Source organism: Carlito syrichta, unplaced genomic scaffold, assembly GCF_000164805.1.
Source record: "Carlito syrichta isolate Samal-C Ts95f unplaced genomic scaffold, Tarsius_syrichta-2.0.1 Scaffold88599, whole genome shotgun sequence".
Classification (NCBI taxonomy): domain Eukaryota; kingdom Metazoa; phylum Chordata; class Mammalia; order Primates; family Tarsiidae; genus Carlito; species Carlito syrichta.
Genome location: NW_007032695.1, coordinates 64588 through 83995, shown reverse-complemented (window position 1 = coordinate 83995; position 19408 = coordinate 64588). Strand labels below are relative to the sequence as shown.

Sequence of the window (19408 nt, the reverse complement as noted above, 5' to 3'; positions counted from 1 at the left end):
AAAAGAATGCAGTTCAAAAGTGATATGGAAATTCAAAAGCTTTTATAGCATTAACTTTAGGGTACTTGGTCATGAATTTTTTGCCTATTCTCATAACCAGAAGGGTATTTCCTACATTTTAAAATAGGATTCTTGTAACTTGAGGCTTAACTTTTAGCTCCTTGATCTATTTTGAGTTGATTTTTGTATATGGTGGTAGGTAGGGGTCCAACTTCATTCTTCTACATGTGATTAGCCTGTTTTCTCAGCACCATTTGCTAACATGGTCTCCTTTCCCCAGTAACTGTTATTGGTGGCTTTGTCAAAGATAAGATGGTTGAGAGACTGTATTTTTACTTCCTTAATCTCTGGCTTTCCATTGGTCTATATACCTATTTCTGTACCAATACCATGCTGCCTTGGTTACCGTAGCTTTGTAATTAAGTTTAAAGTCTGGAATGCTACAAAAGCAAAAATAGACAAGTGGGACCTCATCAAGCTTAAAAGCTTTTACACAGCAGGAGAAACCACCATGAGAATAAAGAGACAATCCTCAGAATTGGGGGGAAAATTGCAAATTATGCATCAGACTAAGACCTAATATTCAGGATCTACAAAGAACTCAAATGAAGCAAAAGGAAATAAAAACAACCTCATTAAAAAGTGAGCAAAAGACATGAACAGACACTTCTCTAAAGATGACATACAAGCAGCCAACATACACATGAAAAAATGTTCAGCCTCTCTAATCATCAGAGAAATGCAAATCAAAGCTACAGTGAGATGCCACCTAACTCCTGTAAGGATGACTATCATTAATAACAAAAAACAACAGATACTGGCACGACTGTGGAGAAAAGTGAGCACTTCTACACTGGTGGTGGGAATGTAAGCTAGTTCAACCTCAATGGAAAGCAGTGTGGCAATTCCTGAAAGAACTAAAAATTGATCTTCCATATGATCCAGCAATCCCTCTCTTAGGAATATACCTGGAGGAAAATAATCACTCTACAAAAAGGACACCTGCACACACATTTATTGCCATGCTATTCACAATAGCTAAAGCATGGAACCAACCCTGCTGCCCATCAAAAGTGGACTGGATAAAGAAAATGTGGTACATATTCACAATGTAGTACCACACAGCCATAAAGAAGAATAAGGTCATGGCCTTCTCAGTAATGTAGATGCAGTTGGAGACCATCCTACTAAGTGATCTATTACAAAACAAAAGAACTGAATACTGCATGTTCTCACACATAAGTGGCCCCTGATCACTAGTCACATTAGCATGAGGGTGGAATCTGCAGATGCTGACTGGTCACTAATAGGGGAGGGAGGAAAACAGATGGGTAGGGCTCGCAACAACACAAACGGTATGGTTCACTACTGGGGGAGTGAGGGCCACTTAGAAACCCAAACATCACCTGTATGCAGCCTACTTATGTAGTAAATCCTCACTTGTACCCCACAACTCTATAATAAATAAATCTTTTAAAAAGAAATTCAAAAGAAGGAGTGAATGGGGTGATCAGAAAAGAACTTGTCGAGATGATAAGACGTAATTATACTTTAATGAGAATGGTAACTTTTAGAATAAAACATAAATGAATCAACTCTCCTAATGATATTAGCCAATACTTACTGGATATTAGCTGTATGAGGCACTGTGTATGACTGCTTTTCCCACTCAGTCATGTTTAAACTTCAAAACATTTCCAGGGGAAATATTATTGTGTTCATTTTGCAAATGAGACAACTTAGGCATAGCAAGGCAATGTTAAATAAATTGCTAAAGTCACACAACTAACAGAGAGTAGAACCAGACTCAAAACCCGGGGAGAGTGGATTCAGAGCCTGTGCTTTCCACACCACCAGCATTGCCTCCGGTATATCTGCACGCGGAGTTCCACTCCACTATTCACTATTTCTAGTGATGCATTTTATTTAGTTTACTAGATTTGTTTTCTATTATTTTTAAGTTTATTTCTCAAGCACTGATACTAAAAAAAAAATTATTTATTTCTGGCCAACGCAAGCTTTCACTTATAGTAACAAGTCCTGAACTTCTTCATCTATGAAGTAAAAATTTGAAGGAATAGAGTAGTTCCCAAGCAGTTCAAGAGTAATTACTTCTTTTAAAATAAAAAATTATGCAGACTCTTATGTTATAGTTGTTCACTTTTGCTCATTCATTACTCAGAGAAAGCTTTGAGGATGCAAGAAGGCTTTGTTCACAGGATCTTGTAGCCCCCAGGGATCCACTGGTCTAGAGTAATTTCTCAGGCCATTTCCAGTGGAAACATTTGAGATTATATGTATTCTAGACTTTAGATCCCTTTATCTGCGAAGGCCATGACTTTATTCTTCTTTATGGCTGTGTGGTACTACATTGTGAATATGTCTAATCTCCAATCTGTCATTCTCTGCCATGCAAAGGAACACATATGCTCCCCAACTCCTTAATCTTCTCTCATGGTTTCTCTGCTTGTGTTTTCCCCCTAAGTTTTTATTTCTTTCAGTTTAAATTTCTTAATAAACAATAAAGCTTGTTTTGCAGAACTCATAATTCCTATCAAACTCTCATGCAAAGGAAAAATGTCTAAAATATATGAGCTAAAACTTAGAATACAAATTATAGGCTTTTAACTTGTTTTGTGATAATAATAAATAAAGGAAGGGTTTTCTATCTAATTTTTGCCAAATCCAAACATTTCTCTGATAGATTAAATACTGAAGGCAAATCTGTGTCTGTATTTTCACCATAGACCCAGCACATTGGAGAATTAAGGGCAAATACTCTGTATAAGTGAAAGAATAAAGTTGAAAATTTTTTACTCGACTTCAAAAGCACACAAGCATCATTATCTCCTGTCTTCCATCTATTTGTACCTCTCTTTAATTTCTCCTTGACACTCTTGTCCAGTGTTTTTCCTACTCCTTGAGAATTCAATCCTAGTTTAATATCTTTGTATAGTAGAAATACTTGGGAAATACTAGGGAAGAATTCAGGTAATGTTATTCTTGGTACCACATGAGAGAGAGGTTCCATCTGTAAAATATCAGCGAGAAAATGTCAGCACCTACCATGGCCCTCAGCAATGTTCATGCCTCTAGTATGAAAAACCAAAAGTAATACTCAGGGTTTTGACAGTGGGGGTATATGTTCTTTTATGATGACCTTGCTTTCAGCAGACAGTTCAGGCTACTGCTTCAGCAGAAAATTGTAAGTCTATGCTTTTCAATAGCATTAATTCTTTAGCACTATACAAAGTTCCTTAAGCAGGGTCAAACCAATTCTTACTCTACCAGAACTTGCTCAGAACCACACAGGAGCATGTGAAAATAAGTAGAGTACCTTGACCATCACCCTGGAAGTGGCCGCTAGTTTCTTTGTGGTTCCACTGAAACTACAGGGATATTATCATGGTGCTTGTGTTATTTGATAGCAGTTTCTTATTTACCTGTCTCCCTTCCCCTTCTTCCTGGCGTTTGTATCTTGTTTCAACAGCACTTCACACAGTGCCTGGCTCAGGCTAAATAATTAATATGTGTTGAACAAAAACACTGGAGTGAGATGCAAGCAGTTAGTGAGGTAACTGAACCAAATACTAAGTTAAGTAGTAAATATGAAGTAAATTATTTGGAGAAGGGTGTACAGGGTAATCTCATTGGGGCTGACTCAGACAGGGGAAGGGTTTTGCTGGAAGTGGTGGTGGAACAAGCGAGACTCTGAGGAATGACATCAACGGGAGTTAGCCTAGTGTGCTCATCTAGGAAAGTACAAAGAATTGAGTTGTGACATACCAAAGGCTTAGAGACAGTTGATAGAAACTCTTAAAAGTTAGATGTAGAGAATTTGGATTTTATTTGAAAGCATTAGGGAGACTGTGATTCTTTGCTCTGGACAGTAAATAGTCAAAATAAGATTTTAAGAAATTATTTGAATAGGTGTGTGCTTATATCAAAATCCATATGCATAAACCAGATTATAATTATAATTGTAATTATGAAATATTGACTTTAATCTGTAGGTCATCAGTTGATCCTGAAGGTCTCTTTCTTTCTGTTCTCCTCCCACAGGTTGTTATTTTGTACTTTGAGCCAAGCACATTTCGCTGTATTCTTCTAAGATGGGTCCGTCTTCTTGGTTTTGCTACTGTCTATGGAACTGTCACTCTCAAGCTTCACAGGTATACATATTTTATTAGTTCATTCTCATGGAAGGATCAAAGCGTTTGGCTTAGCATGGTATTATAAGATGGGTTCGCCATTGAAATTGTCTAATTTCAAGAATTCAGGTAGTGAGATGATATATATTTTCCAGTTTCAAGGCAATGTCTTTTGGATTTTCTGGGGGAAATCTTCAATTGAATTTTTTAAACAAGGTGCTTTAGTGAAATGCGTCATTGGTTATAAAAAGAGTTAATTCTGAATAAGAATTAAGTTTAGAATGTGAAACAGTATTTACTAGTTCAGAACAGGCAGGAATTCAAAGACAATACTGCTGAAATAATGATACGGGTTCGGAGCGACTGCAGAATCCTCTAAAGTAGAATTCAGCAATTTGCTCATTTCAAGAAGCTACTGCCCTCCATTCTCAAGTTCCATGCCCCAGGGTAATCCTGCTGATAATTTACAGGTTAAGCTTTTTAAAATTGTGTTCTTTGTTTTCTTCCTTAACCAGTGTGTTTCAGTGATTACTAACTTTGGAAAATGGTGAATACTGAAAATCCCCTTATACTTAGTTTCAAAACCACCTAAATATTAGGAAGAAAGAGGCAATAAAATAAATTACCTATCAGCAAAGGCTAGGAATGGCTGGAAATCATGTCAAGGCCTTTCCTTTCTCCTCTTTCCAAGCTTAAAGAAAATATCAATGTAGTGGTGCCAAAGATTACAGAAGAGAAAATATAAATTTTTCCTGCAGGCTGTAGCCCTATAAAAAAGGCCCTTTGCACTGTTTAGCTTTAAAGCTATTTTGATAGTCATAGTAAGCCATTTATATTTCATGCTAATTTGGCCATACATGTTTCTCAGTAAAAGTTCCCTGATAGTGCTCATACAGCAGTTTATCTTAGATGCCATAACATGTGTTTTGTTTGTCTTTAAATGTCTCCCTTTCAACCTTTTTCTAAAAAATGTGATAAGTATACTACCTACTACACAAGGGTCTCAATTTCTTTTTCTTTCTTTCAGTACTTAATTACTGGGAGTTCTCTAGATTATCTCTTTTTGGAACAAATGTGAATGTGGTTGACTCTCAAGATTCCCTTTCTGTATCTGTGGTATAGAACAAAGAACGTTGGACTAGATTTCAGGAGAGCCAATTTAAATCATGATTTAGCCTCTAACTCCAAGAAATCATAGGACTCTATTTACTACAAAAGGCAAAGATTAGACCAATCTCTAATGTTCTTTCTGACTGTCACTTTATTCTGTCCACATCACAGCATATTTTGCTCTTGGGCCCTTCAAGTACCTTCCGGGATTCCATTCCTTATATCATAGCTATTTTTCAACCAAGGAAATGAGCAATCAGTCACAGCCTATATGGACAATAAGCCTTCTAGAAATCCTGAAAGAATAGATGCCTTCCTGAGACAAAAATGAACTCTCCCTGTTAGTCTAGCACTTGGTGTCTATTGGGTTCTCTATGATAATACTCATGACATGTTATCGTTTCATTTGTTTTCTTCACTTTAAGTTGCCTTCTACTTGAAGTAAGGGTCATCTTATCATTGAATTCCCAGCACGCAGCACAATGACTGACACGTGAGAGGTTTTTATTTTATTTTATTTTTTATTTTTTTTTGAGTTGGAGTCTCACTCTGTCACCCAGACTGGAGTGCAGTGGCCGCTCCCGGCCACCACAACCTCGACCTACTAGGCTCCGACGATCCTTCCACCTCAGCCTTCCAAGTAGCTGGAACTACAGGTGTGCGCTACCATGCCTGGCTGATTTTTTAATTTATTGTAGAGATGAGGTCTCACCAAGTTGCCCAGGTGGGTCTCGAACCCTCAGCCTCAGGCAATCCACTCACCTCAGCCTCCCAAAGGCGCGGGATTACAGGCTGAGCCACCAAGCCCGGCATTGAGAGGTTTTTAATACATTTTATTAGACGAGTGAATGAATGAAAATGTCAGATGCAGACCTGGAAACTGCTTCCCATAGTTCCCTCCACACATAACACATCTGTATTCCACCAACTCACTGTGTTCTACCTCAGCATATCTCCCTGTGTCTGGAACACATGATACTGTGGTCTGTAAGAGGATGTTTGGGGGATGTGACACCGCATTAAGTAGCACTGAACTATATATATAGTGAGACAATTCCGTTCAGGTTCTCTTTCCATCCTTCTGATTATCTATAGGAGAAAGATCAGTTTGAAGCTAGTAGGTTTTTAACACCTTCCTTACAGTTGCTAATCTTCCTTTGCAACAAAGAGCAGATCAGGCTTCAGTCTCAGAGCTTTTCCCTGAAGTGCTGTCTCAATGAGATTCGGTACCTTTGTTTCACTCTATGTATTTTTGTAGTTCCTTTCTATTTATGGAATATTATCTATTGGTTTTCATTTAAGGTACTGATAGGAAGTTTCCTTTAAAATACATTAAAACAATAAACATAAATTGATTTGAAGAAATTATTAGCTGATGCACAGATACAGCAGAAATCTTGAAGGTAGTATGCAAATGTTTGGAATTTGGGAAACTAGGTTATTTCATCATCTCTTTTGTTTACTTTAAAAACTGAAATTAAAATGATTTTCTATCTGATTGTGTGTCTCTAGAAGTCATTGCAGTGAAGAATTACTCCACCAAGGGCTTAAATTGAGTAGAAACTATTTCCAATTTAATATGAAATATGAGCTGAAATATTCTCATCCTCTAGGAACCATATGGCTTTACTATTATATTCTGGGTTTTTTCCACATTGCTTAAATGTAACTGATTCCAATATTGTATAAATTTATAAACTAAATAATCAGCATCACATAGGAATGTGAGCAACATGGGGAAGGACTGGCCAAATCAGCTTAGTGCTACCCATATTCAGTGGGGCACCTTGCTGATGTTGTATATTCAGATACTTGTTGAATGAAGAATGGGTGGATAGTTCTAGTGAATGAATCTGCAGCCGGTGTGTTTGGCTGGTATCCCTGAGAGTCAAACAACATGTGGTCCTGAAGAAAGGACTTCTGAGCTTTGGTAGGGACATGAGAGAGGAACGACATACATCCCGACAAACCCAAATTTGAATTTTAATTCTGCCATTACCTATTTATATAACCAAGAATAAATTACTTTAACATCTGATAATTAACTTATCATCTATAGGATGGTTTAATACATCACCTGTAAAGTTGAAATGATTAAGTGTAATTTAACTGTATGTGAATATATCAAATAGTGTTTTTTAGTTACAAACCACAGAAACTGAAATTAAGCAAAAACGAAATTCATCGGGAGGATATGGGGAAAGTCACAACTTGAAGGGAATGCCAAAGAGCCAGGCTTTGGAAGTGCTGATCCAGGATAGCTTGAGGGATCAAAGTACCCTGAACTAAGGGATAATGTCTTTGGAATATCATAGCCCATTTTCAAAGGAATTTCATTTTTCATTCCAAGAACTTTTAAAAAAATAAACTACACCTCTCTATGCAGAAATCCTGAGGAAATTATGAGTACTGATACGTAAAATGTCTGTTACAGTTTCTTGAGAGTAAGATAGGCATGAAAGACCTGAGATTTTGTTATATTTCAGCCATTTCCCTCATGGCTTAGTGGAATTATTGAACATTTCTTTCTCTATCACCTGGTCTCTTACTGACTGATTGTAGTATTTATAGATTTCCTGTAGCACTGAACACTTGAAACAAACATGAAAAAGAATCAGGGTCTCTCTCTCCAGAAAGGGTACTGTTAGTCTGGAATGGAATTTAAAGACTTCATTCACTGGATCCAGGGCTCTCTCCACTGTGCCTATCCAGTCCTGGTTTTACCATCAACCTACCTGTTCTTTAATATCTGGGCCTTAGTTTTCTGCATCTGAAAAATGAGATTGCTCCCGTTACGTACTTTTCATATACAATAAAGGAAACAATTTTTTAAAAAAAAATTCACTTTTGCCAAATCTTCCACTTTTTTCTTTGGTGTTCTCTCCTCACATGTGAGAGTCATACAACCAAACACTACCATCACATTCCGAAGGAAAATGATAAAAAAAACCCAACTTTTAGTTATCTTTATTATTGCCTTAAATTCTCTATAGACAATGGTTCCCCTTGTTGCCTGCACCCAGGGCAGACCACTCCCACAGTCCCACTTCATTGACATGCCATTCATGCAATATGTAATTTATCTGAACCTGAAACTGTTTGAAAAAGAGAGAGAGGAGAGAAAGAAGAGAGGAGAGAGGGGAGAGAGGAAGAAAGAAAGAAAAGGAAAGAAGTGGACCCTGAGCATCTATCATAATACTAAAGAAAGGGATTGACAGTAGCAGGACACTGCCAGGGGAAAGGTGGGGCACATCACATCAGTAAGGGTACCTGATACCAAACCAGGTGACGTGAGGACTATTAGGAGGTCCAAACTTGACCTGTATGATGACCATTTATGTACCTAATCCTGAATTGTACCCCACATCTTTAAAATGAAATTTAAAAAAAAAATATATAAAGAAGAATGGTATTGGTTTCAGCTAGCTTAGTGTGGATCATAAGGGGAAAAAGAGCTAAGCAGGCACAAATGACGAAGGTTCATTTACAAAAAAGAGCTTCCTTCAGGAACCGTGGCTATTTTGACTTAGTATGTGAGTGAGTAGGACAGATCTAAAAGAGCACACAGCAGCACCTCTATGGATGTGTGGGTTCACAGAATCCCTGCTAAGCTAGTTTTCTGTTACGTTTCAAGAAACTTGAGAAAGCACTATCTCTAGGCTCAGAAAAGCCAGGTATATTTTCAGGTGGCAAAATGAAGAAATGTTGTTAAACAAAAGGGAGTGAAGAGAGATTTTAAAACTTAATGCTAAAAGAACATTTTAAAACAAAAAATTTCCTATAACGTGGTTTCTGAAAACATTTTGGCTTTTCCTTTTTCTAAGACTAATCAAGAAAAAAAACAAAAGATTTTTTTGTACTATGTTTAAAATGAATATTTAAGCAAGCTGTGAAAAGCTTTCTTCTGGCTCTGGCCTAGGATTTGTCATTTCATGCATTATTCAGTACTCCTTGCTCTGGTTACAACCCATAGCAGCTTTCTCTAGTCTGCTCATTAGCACCAAATATTTACAGTGGGTGGGAAGGTTTATTTTTTATATGTTTTAGTTTGTTTCCTAGTAAATTTTGAAAAGTGACTGGGCGATACTTACATTTATTTGTACCATGTATTCTTAAACGGCTATATAAAATACAGCATAACTTGTGACAACCACTGGGTGGCGGAGAATTTAAGATGGTGCCATAGACAAATGCCTGAAGTGCAGTTATTCAACTTTGTCAATTAAGTGTAGACTCATCTGCCTTAACTGACCAATGAACAAGATTAGCCCTGATTTAAGAAAGCCGAGAAATAATATCTGCTCTTAGGTGACTAAGCACATGTCTATGGGCAACCAGAAGATTCTTCTAAAGTCTTGCATTTACCCCAACACATAGGTGAATGCTACTTAAGGTCCCAAATAATGACCTCAAAGGTTTTAACATGAAGCGATTTCAAAACAGTTTTAGCTAGTTGCCCACTTAGGCCGAAATAATATACCAATAAAGCATCCTTTGAACATATAGCTGTGAATACTGCATTTTGGCTAGAAAATGGGAAGAGCTTGTCATATAGATTCTGATAATAACAGGTATTTCAGGCCCTGCTTTCTACTGAGGTCACTGTGGTTTCTTTACTGGCTGCCTTCTTTGGAATATAGACTATCTTCAAGTGGAGAACTACTCATAATGGCATTTCTTAAGACCCATGTGATTCACCAGTAAAAAAGGGAGTCATTCTTAAGCTTCTGAGGAAAGTCTCTTTCCCTATCAGTGAGTGTATGATTTGGACAGAAAACTGACCAAGTTCCAAAGCCAAAGAAAATTACTTAGCCTCAGAGGTAAACTGGAAAATATCCAAGCCTTACCTCATACACCTTATGTTTTGCATAAGGTATCTAGAACAGCTAGATACCTCACAGAAAAATGATATAGTTAAGACGAATTTTTAGAGGATAAAGATATAAATTAATCTTCCAGAATGAACTCTTACACTGGCATTTTAAGACATTTGAAAAAAAATTAGTTTTGTAAGTGACTTGACTATCTCTTTTCCTGTTTATTAACTCATTAAATGACACCTTGGGCTTTCTGAGATTAAGATTTAAGCAGTCTCCCTAGAGACATTTTTACCATTTTAAAATTATGTTTAGTGAAACAAGATCAAAAGTCATTTCACTCTGAACAGATAAAAATTTACTTCATAATTTTATGCATCAAGGAAGCACTAGTGTGGAATGCCCCATAAAGTCCAGTGCTAGTACACAGAACTATGTGTGTGCTGTCCTGATTCTGCCTCATCTCAAAAACTCTGTATAGTTAAGGCCTTGGCCTTGCAGACCCTACTTTTTTGTCATTTTCATCACTCATATGCTTGGAAGCACCTGACAGAAGAGAAACCCTTGAAACTCTGACAAAGAAGCAGGTGGTGCCCTCTCATGTCTCCTTCCTGCGCTCGCCTTCCCTTTGCTGGCATACTTGGCGGTCTGCCTGGAGCTACCTGGGTCCGAGTCCCTGGGGATCTTGCACACCGCTCACCATTATGAATGGCTCCCTAGAGACCATGAAAACAAAACTCCCTATGCTCCACAGAGCTACTTTTTAATTGTAAAACCTCCAACTGTGATAGCTACAGGAAGAGACAGTCCCCTTTGCTCATTCCTCCCCACTCTACCCCTTCCAGTGACTTCTGATCTCACTGTCCTATCCAGCATGCTGAGGGTCCTCGGCTGAAGGGCCTAATGCTATTAGATGGACTGGTATATACATACCACGCTCAGGAATTAATTAAAGATTTCTGCCTTGAGTGGCTCCATTTATAGATTAATATGTTTAGTTTAGTCTATTCATTTGAAGTTAAGAAATGGGAAATACAAGCATATTGATGAAAGATGTGTTTTATTAACTCAAAGTCTGTATTCATATAGAATCTTTTAATATCAATGAGTACTTTTTCAATACAAATTGAAATAAAAGCAAAATTCATTTTCATTGTCCTTCCTTGCGGAACATATTAATTGTTAGATATGAATAAAATAAGAATGTAGCTCACTCAGAAAACTAAGACTTAAAGCTTTACTTATTTTGCCTGACTGCAGATGTCCTAGTTGCTTTGTTGTATGACACATAACTTTGAAATGCACTTTATTTTAGAACATCTACACTCAAAGCTTTTCAATATGGAGCTTCTCTTTTTGAAAAATATTTATATACATGTTCTAATTTCTAATTACAGCATCAGTATTTTAAGTCTAAATGTCTGAAAAGAAGCTTGCATTAGAATATATAGTTTAGGGGCTGTGTGCCATATTTGAGACTCAAGATTTTTTTTTTTTGCCTGGGTTTTTATGGTTCCAAGTTGTTACGTGTGTGTGCGTGCGCGCGTGCACATGCGTGTGTGTTCTAACTAACTTTAAAATTACAAATAGAAACCCGTCTGGTAGTTTAGAATTAGTACATCACAGAATATAGCTGATTATGTTATTATCCTAATATTCATTGTTAGTACCTCTATGTCCAAATCTTGTATATTCTCAAGTGGAAATATTTCTCTTCCTTATATGAAGTAGATAAGAGAATAAGTGGGAAATGAGATTAATTAAAATGAGTAAGTGATGGGAAGGCTTCTTTAAGGGCCAAGGTGAGACAGTCTGTTCCTGCAAGCTGTTTGCTGCCATTACTTGCCTGCTGTTGCACCTGCCTGCTGTTGTCTGGGACCAGAGTCAAGGTCTTGGTTTGTTTTTGGATGGATATGCCTATGATTCTTCTAACATGCCAGCAGCCCTCCTGGCCTCTGGTTACTCTGCACCTTTCACCTAGCATTTGCACATACCCAGTCCAAAACACTCAGTTCAAAGTAATTTCTAACTTGATGTATTCTTTGACCCACAGGTTATTTAAAAGTATGTTATTTATTTTCCAAATATTAGGGCACATTTTCTATATAACATTGTTATTGATTTCCAGTATAATTCCATTATGATAAGAGCACATACTTTGTGTGACTTGAATCCTCTTAAATTTATTGAGTCATTTGATGGCCCAGAATATAATCTATCTTGGTAAATGTTTCATGGACACTTGAGAAGAATGTATTTTCTTCTGTTTTAGGGTTGATTGATAATGTTCAAATGTTTTATACTCTTACTCTAATTATCTCTCTGGTCATTTGATCAATTATTGGGAAAAAGATGGGAAATTTAACATTTGTCTGTTTATCCTCACAGTTATTTCAATTGGGCTTCATGTATTTTGAAGGTTTGTTCTTAGAAACATAAACATTTAGAGTTTTTTTAAATGAATAGGCCCTTTTATTATTATGAAATGACCTTCATTATTCCTTGTAGTATTCTCTACTCTGGAATCTATTTTGTCTGATGTTAATATAGCCACTCCAGTTTTCTTTTGATTAGTGTTAGCATGATATACCTTTCCTCCCACTATTTTACTTTTAACCTATTTTTGCTTTTATGTTTAAAGTGCATTTTTTTGTAGGAAGCATATTTTTGGCTGTTTTAAAAAATCTAATCTGACAATCTGTGTTTTTAAATTGGGGTATTTAGACTATTTACCTTTAAATATGACTATTTATAAGGTTGTGGGATTAGTATTACCTCTGTTTCTTCTAATGTGCCTTTGGCTCATTTGGCTTGTGATTACTCTAATGTCCCTCATTCAACATTTGCATGTGTCTAGTCCAAAAGACCTGCATTTTACTAACAAGGAATTTAATGCTAGAGGTACAACTTTTCTATATTCCTAGAAAGACGGAAACTACCAAAAGTGACTCAAGAGGAAATAGAAAATCTGAACAGACTTAAACAAGTAGAGACATTTAATTAGTAATCAAAAGCCTCCCACCCCCACAAAAGTCCAGGACTAGATAGCTTCACTGATTAATTATACTAAAGATTTAACATCAATTCTCCACAAATCATTTTGAAAAATAGAAGATGAAGCAGCACTTTCTAACTCATTCTAAGAGGCCAATATTATTCTCTCAACAAAACCAGACAAATATATCACAAGAAAACAAAACTATAAACCAATATCCCTTATGAATACAGACACATAAATCTCAACAAAATGCTAACAGACAGAATCTAGCAACCTCTAAATAGGATTATTCATCACGATTAAGTGGGATTTAGTTTAGGAATGCAAGAGTAATTCAACATACAAAAATCAATCAGTGCAATAGAGCATATTAACATAATAAAGGACAAAAACCATATGGTCATCTCTACAGATGTAGAAAAAGCATTTGAAACAAATTCAGCACATTTTTATAACAAAAACACTCAATAAACTAGGTATGTAAGGGAACTTCCTCAACTTGGTAAAAGCAATCTACAAGAAACCCACAGCTGACATCATGCTTAATGATGAAAGACTAAAGGCTTTCCCCCTAACGTCGGGAACAAGACAAGGATATTTATTCTTGCTACTTTTGTCCAACATCATCCTGGGAGTTCTCGCCTTAGCTATTAGACCACAAAAATAAATATCAGATACATAGATGGAAGGACGAAGTAAAACTATCTCTATTTGCAGATGACATAATCTTCTATGGAGAAAGTCCCAAGGAATTCACTAAAAAACTAGTAGACCTAATAAATGAATTTAGCAATGTTACAGGAGACAAGCTCAATGTACAAAAATCAGTTTTATTTGTACACACTAGCAATAAACAAACTGAAAATGAAATAAAAGAAAAATCAATTTATAGTATTATGAATAATAAAATATATAGGAATAAATATAACAACAGAACTGCAAGATAGGCAAACTGAAAACTACAAAATAGTGTTGAAATTAGGGCATAGGTAAATAGAAATATTCCTGTTAGTGGTTTGGAAGGCTTAGTGCTATTAAGATTGTAATATTCCCCAAATTAATTTAATTCAATCCCTATAAAAATCCCAACTGCTTTTTTTATTTTTCTTCCTTCCTTTCTTTTTTTTTGCAGAAATTGACAAGTTGATCTTAGAATTCATATGAAAATGCAAAGGGCCCAGAATAGACAAAACAATCTTGAAAAATAAGAACAAAGTTAAAGGGGGCTCACACTTCTGGATCTTAAAATTTACTCCAAAGCTACAACAATCAAGACAGTGTGGTACTGGCATAAGAAGAGACATGTAGCTCAATGAAATAGGTTTGACAGTCACAGGCTAAACCCATACATTTACAGTCAGTTGGTTTTTTATCATGGTACCAAGGCAATTTAATAGGAAAGAGTAGTCTTTTCAATGGTGATGCTGGGACAATTGGAATCCCATATGAATGGACAGCAGATATCGCCAGATAAAAGGATGCAATTGGACATCTACACCATCTGTTACAAATATTAACTCCAAATGGATCAAAAACCTAAATGCAAGAACTAAAACCATAACTTTTAATATGAAGTCATTGTAGGTATAAATATTCATAACCTTGGGAAGATACCCAAAGCACAAGCAATAAGGGAAAAAATAGATAAATTGAACATCAAAATGGAAAATTTTTGTGCATCAAAGAACACTACTATCAAGAAAATGAAAAGAGAATGCATAGAATGGAAGAAAATATTTGTGAATCATATATCTGATAAGAATCTGGTATCTAGAACATATAAAAATTATTGAAACTCAATAATTAAAAGACAAACCAGTTTTTAAAATGGGAATTGAATTGAAGATAGTTTTCCAAAGAAAATATACAAATGATCTATACATACATAAAAAGATGCTTAACTTTTCATTAGTCTTTAGAAATACAAAAATCAAACCATATTGATGCTATAACAAATCCAAGAGATAGCTATAGTGAAACAGATAATAACAGTGTTGATGAGTTTGTGGAGTAATTGGAAACCTCATACATTGTAGGACTGTAAATGGTATAGTCATTTTCTAAAGCAGTTTGGCAGTTTCTCATAATGTTAAACATAGAGTTAGCATATCACCCCACAATTCCACTCCTGGGCATATGCCCATGAGAATAAAAAACTATGTGCACACAAAAAATTGGTACACAAATTTTTATAGTAACATTACTCAGTATTCATAAGCAATATTACTCATAAAAGTATTCGCAATAGCTAAGACATGGAAACAGTCCAAATGTCCATCAACTGAGGAATGGAATAACAAAATTTGGTACATTTATCCACTAGAATATTATTCAGTCATAAAAAGGAATGAAGTGCTGATTCATGCTACAATATCCTTAAAAACATCGTGCTAAGTAAAAGAAACTAGACATACAAGGCTACATATTCTATGATTGCATAATGTATAAAATGTCTAGAGTAGCCAAATCCATAGACAGAAAGTGGTTAGCAAGGGATAGAGGGAAAGGGGAAAGGGAGTGACTGCTAATAAGTATAACATTTCTTTTTGGGGTGATGAAAAAGTTCTGGAATTAGATAGCGGTATTGCACAACTTTGTGAATATACTAAAACCACTTAATTTTACACTGTCAAGGGGTGAATTTTATGGTATGTCAATTATATCTCAGAAGAGGAATTATTCAAATATTCATGAAAGCTCAATTAGGTGTTTGTAAGCATGATGTGTAGGTTTGTGTGAAAATCAATACATTTCCATTTATCTTTATGTTGGGGAAAATAATAAAGGAAATATCCTCTCCTCCATCTTCATTGTATACTTGAAATACCTGGGAATAGTCCTAAGAAGGGATATGTATGACCAAGATGAAAGCACTACAAAACTTTTGGAGAGATGTGAAAAGAAATTTAAATAAATAGACACATTGTGTTACTGAATGGGAAGATTTAAGGTGGGAAGATTCAACTTGTAAGAAAACATGGTCATGAGGCAGGGACCGTCAATATCATGATCTTCTACCATAGTGCCAGGCGTCAGCATCCTGAGCTTCTGGTGTCATAAGATTTAAGTGCTGGGTGAATATTTGCTGAATGGATAAGCCAAATGAGAGAACTTAACAAAATAATTCTAATGTTCGCCTTCGTCTTTCCTTCTTTTCTTTTGTTTTTTTTTTTTTGAGTCAGAATCTTACTCTGTCATCCAGGCTGGAGTGCAGCACCACTCTTAAAGCCACCACAGCCTCGACCTGCTGGGCTCAGGCAATCCTTCCGCCTCAGCCTTCCAAGTAGCTGGAGCTGTAGGCATGTGCCACCACGCCCGACTAATTTTTGTTTTTTTTATAATTTATCGTAGAGATGAGGGCTCACCAAATTGCCCAGGTTGCTCTTGAACCCATGGGCTCAGGCAATCCTCTCACCTCGGCCTCCCAAAGTGCTGGGATTACAGGCATGAGCCACTGCTCCTGGTCAGATGTTTGTCTTTCAAGATGCACTAAGAACATTTGCAGAAAAATAGCAACAGGAAGAGAAGATTAAAGATATTCCAAGCATTATTAGAAATTTATATTCAGAAGACAAAAATGATAGATCAAGAGGACAAGTGAAGAGTCTCAAACACACCTTTATTCCGGAAGATCTAACTCTGTGGTAAAGAAAACTTCCCAAAACAGCAGAGTGAGTGTCAGCAATGGCCTATTCAGCAAGTAAAGATTGAGAAATTAGCTACATCTCTAGAAAATAATTACCTCAGAGCCTAGTCTCAATTAAGCCTATAGTTTAATGTCATTAAACTATAAAACTAGATGCAAAAAAGAGTAAAATGATGATAAATTATAGATTAACTTATTTCTGATAGAGGAATTGAAGAAATCAGAAGAGAAAATGTCGATTGGATTACATGCATATTATAAGCTCTTATCTGACAGAAAACATAAATTAAAGGCAAACAGCAACATGGGAATTGGTTGTAGTATATAGTATGCTATACTACATATAGTATAGCATATATGTAGTACACTATATAGTATATTTATAGACTGGTACTGTCCAATAGAAATATAACTTAAAGCACAAATGTCGGCCACATATATAATTTTTATTTTCGTTAGTCATATTAAAATGAAAAGAAATAGGTAAAATTGTGTTTAATGATATATTTCATTTAATCCCAACATATTTAAAATATTGACATTCCAATGTGTAATAAATATAAGTTATTAGTAAAATGTTTTCAGCTCTTTTGTGTGGATAAGTTCTCAAAATCCCATGTGCATTTGGCACTTACAACATATCTCAGTTCACACAGGTGTTCACTGGCCTTGTGTGACAGGCTAATGGATAGCCTCTGAGGAAGTGCATGTCTGGAGTTAACAAGGGGAAATGGCTGAAGCTGTGAACAGACAATCCAAAAAAGAAATAAAACTGCCAAAAAGTACATTTTTAAAAATATTAAATGAAGCGAATATTGTAAGCAGAGCAAAAACACTGCAGTGCAATATTTCATGCATTTAAATAGGAAAAAGTTTTCTTAAATAAATGACATTTGCTAATGATAGTAAGTATCCAGTGGGATAAGACACTCATACCATGCTGAAAGAGTGTAAATTGATACAGTCACTCTTAAATATTTGGCAATGTGTACCAAGAACTTAAAAGAAACCTGAGTTATTTTACTTTTTGAAATTTAAGGAAAAAGTCAAGATTATGCACAAAGATTTAACTGCAAGAATATTCATTAGAGTGTGGCTTATAATAAAGAAATAATGATTTGACTAAATGACTGTGTGCTAGCAAAGATCATTCTGTTTGCAAATGGGGACTATTAAATGACAATGCTCAGAATACCATATTTATGAAAAACATAATATCAGTGATAATCGGAATGTTATAAAATATTTTATATGTATATAAAAAATACTAGAGAATACATTTCTGCCAGGTGCTAACAGTGTTTGTATATAACTAGTGCTATTTTAGATGCTTTTCCTTTATTTCTATGTATTTGCTTATAGTTTTCTAATTTTTTATTTTGACCATGTATTACATTTTAATGGAGGAGTCAATTAAATTAACAGACGAGTCTCTGTTACAGTGTATTGCATTTCTGATCCATAATAGGCAAGGCAACGGGTAGGCAGTTTGGGAACTACAAAGAAGTTGAAGTCAAAGGGTTTTAAATCTCGTGGTGAAACAAAGTGTAAACAAATATTGAAACAACCAAAAGCAATCACAACAGCACTTTCTAATTAATTTCCAAAAGTTTCATTGACAGAAATTGAAAGTTATTCTACTTCAACGTTAATGATACCATCTAAACAGCTAAAAATGTAATCAAATTCAGGAGTTGTTACGTGCTCACAGTACTTTTGTGGCTGCAACCCCTATTTACTTGAGTATTTTACTGTAGCTTAAAGTTAAGGCAAAGGTAATTTATTTAAAATATTGGGTGTGTTTTTTTGACATTTATATGGGACTAACATCTAAAATATATTTAAAAATATTAATGTGCGACTGTCCTTTGAGAATGTCACAGTTTTCTTGATTTTATAAATGATCTTACATGCTATATAGAAAATTAATATTAACAAAGAATTTTGTCATCTTTTTCTGGTCCCCTATGGTCTGGTACCATTCTTTATCTATGAAAGTATGCTAAAGAGACTGAAAAAGTTTAGTATTAAGTCTTAAATTAAATTGAAGCTGCCTAAAAGAAAAACAACTTTTGCTATTAGTAATTTCTAACACATTTTAATCTGGACAATCAGAGAAAACAGATGTTAAAAGGTTTTTTTCTTAGCAATTTCCTGGGAAATACTTATGTGTGATTAACCTATTTGGGGGAGAAAGGCTTTTTTCAGATTACAAAACTAAATCTTGAGTTATAACTGAGAGCAGATTGAGATTTAAATATTAACATTAAAATGGTGTCATTTTAGATATTTTCTATGTATAAAATTATGCAATTAGTGATTTTTTGAGATTGTAATAAAATTGCTCATTTAAATAATGATACTGTTTAGGCAACCATCTGTAACTTTTATTATTTATCTAAAATTATGTTCTTGAATACCAAAATGTTATATTAAATACTAAAACACTAAATTTTTAAAATACCTAATCCTGGAATAAAAATTTAAATTAAAATTATTTCTGCTTTTTAATCAACACTAAATAATTGGAATATAAGGACAGAACCTATTCTAATGGGTACTTGGCAAAAATGGCCCTAGAATTAATATTTGCTCTGTAAATAAGGAAGCGAATAAGCATGTCACTTTTTGTTTGTTTGTTTTGAGTTGGAGTCTCACTCTGTCGCCCAGACTGGAGTGCAGTGGC

General features: G+C 35.3%; 1 protein-coding gene across 1 annotated transcript in view; it reads left to right on the top strand.

Moving 5' to 3' along the window:
• Positions 1 to 3052: 3052 nt before the first annotated feature.
• Positions 3053 to 19408, top strand: part of GPR158 (G protein-coupled receptor 158) — a 62963-nt gene continuing 46607 nt past the window's right edge. Inside the window, exons 1-2 of the mRNA XM_008057866.1 lie at positions 3053 to 3111; positions 4014 to 4172. Of these exons, the coding sequence (XP_008056057.1) occupies positions 3053 to 3111; positions 4014 to 4172 (218 nt within the window). The remainder of the gene's footprint in view (positions 3112 to 4013; positions 4173 to 19408) is intronic.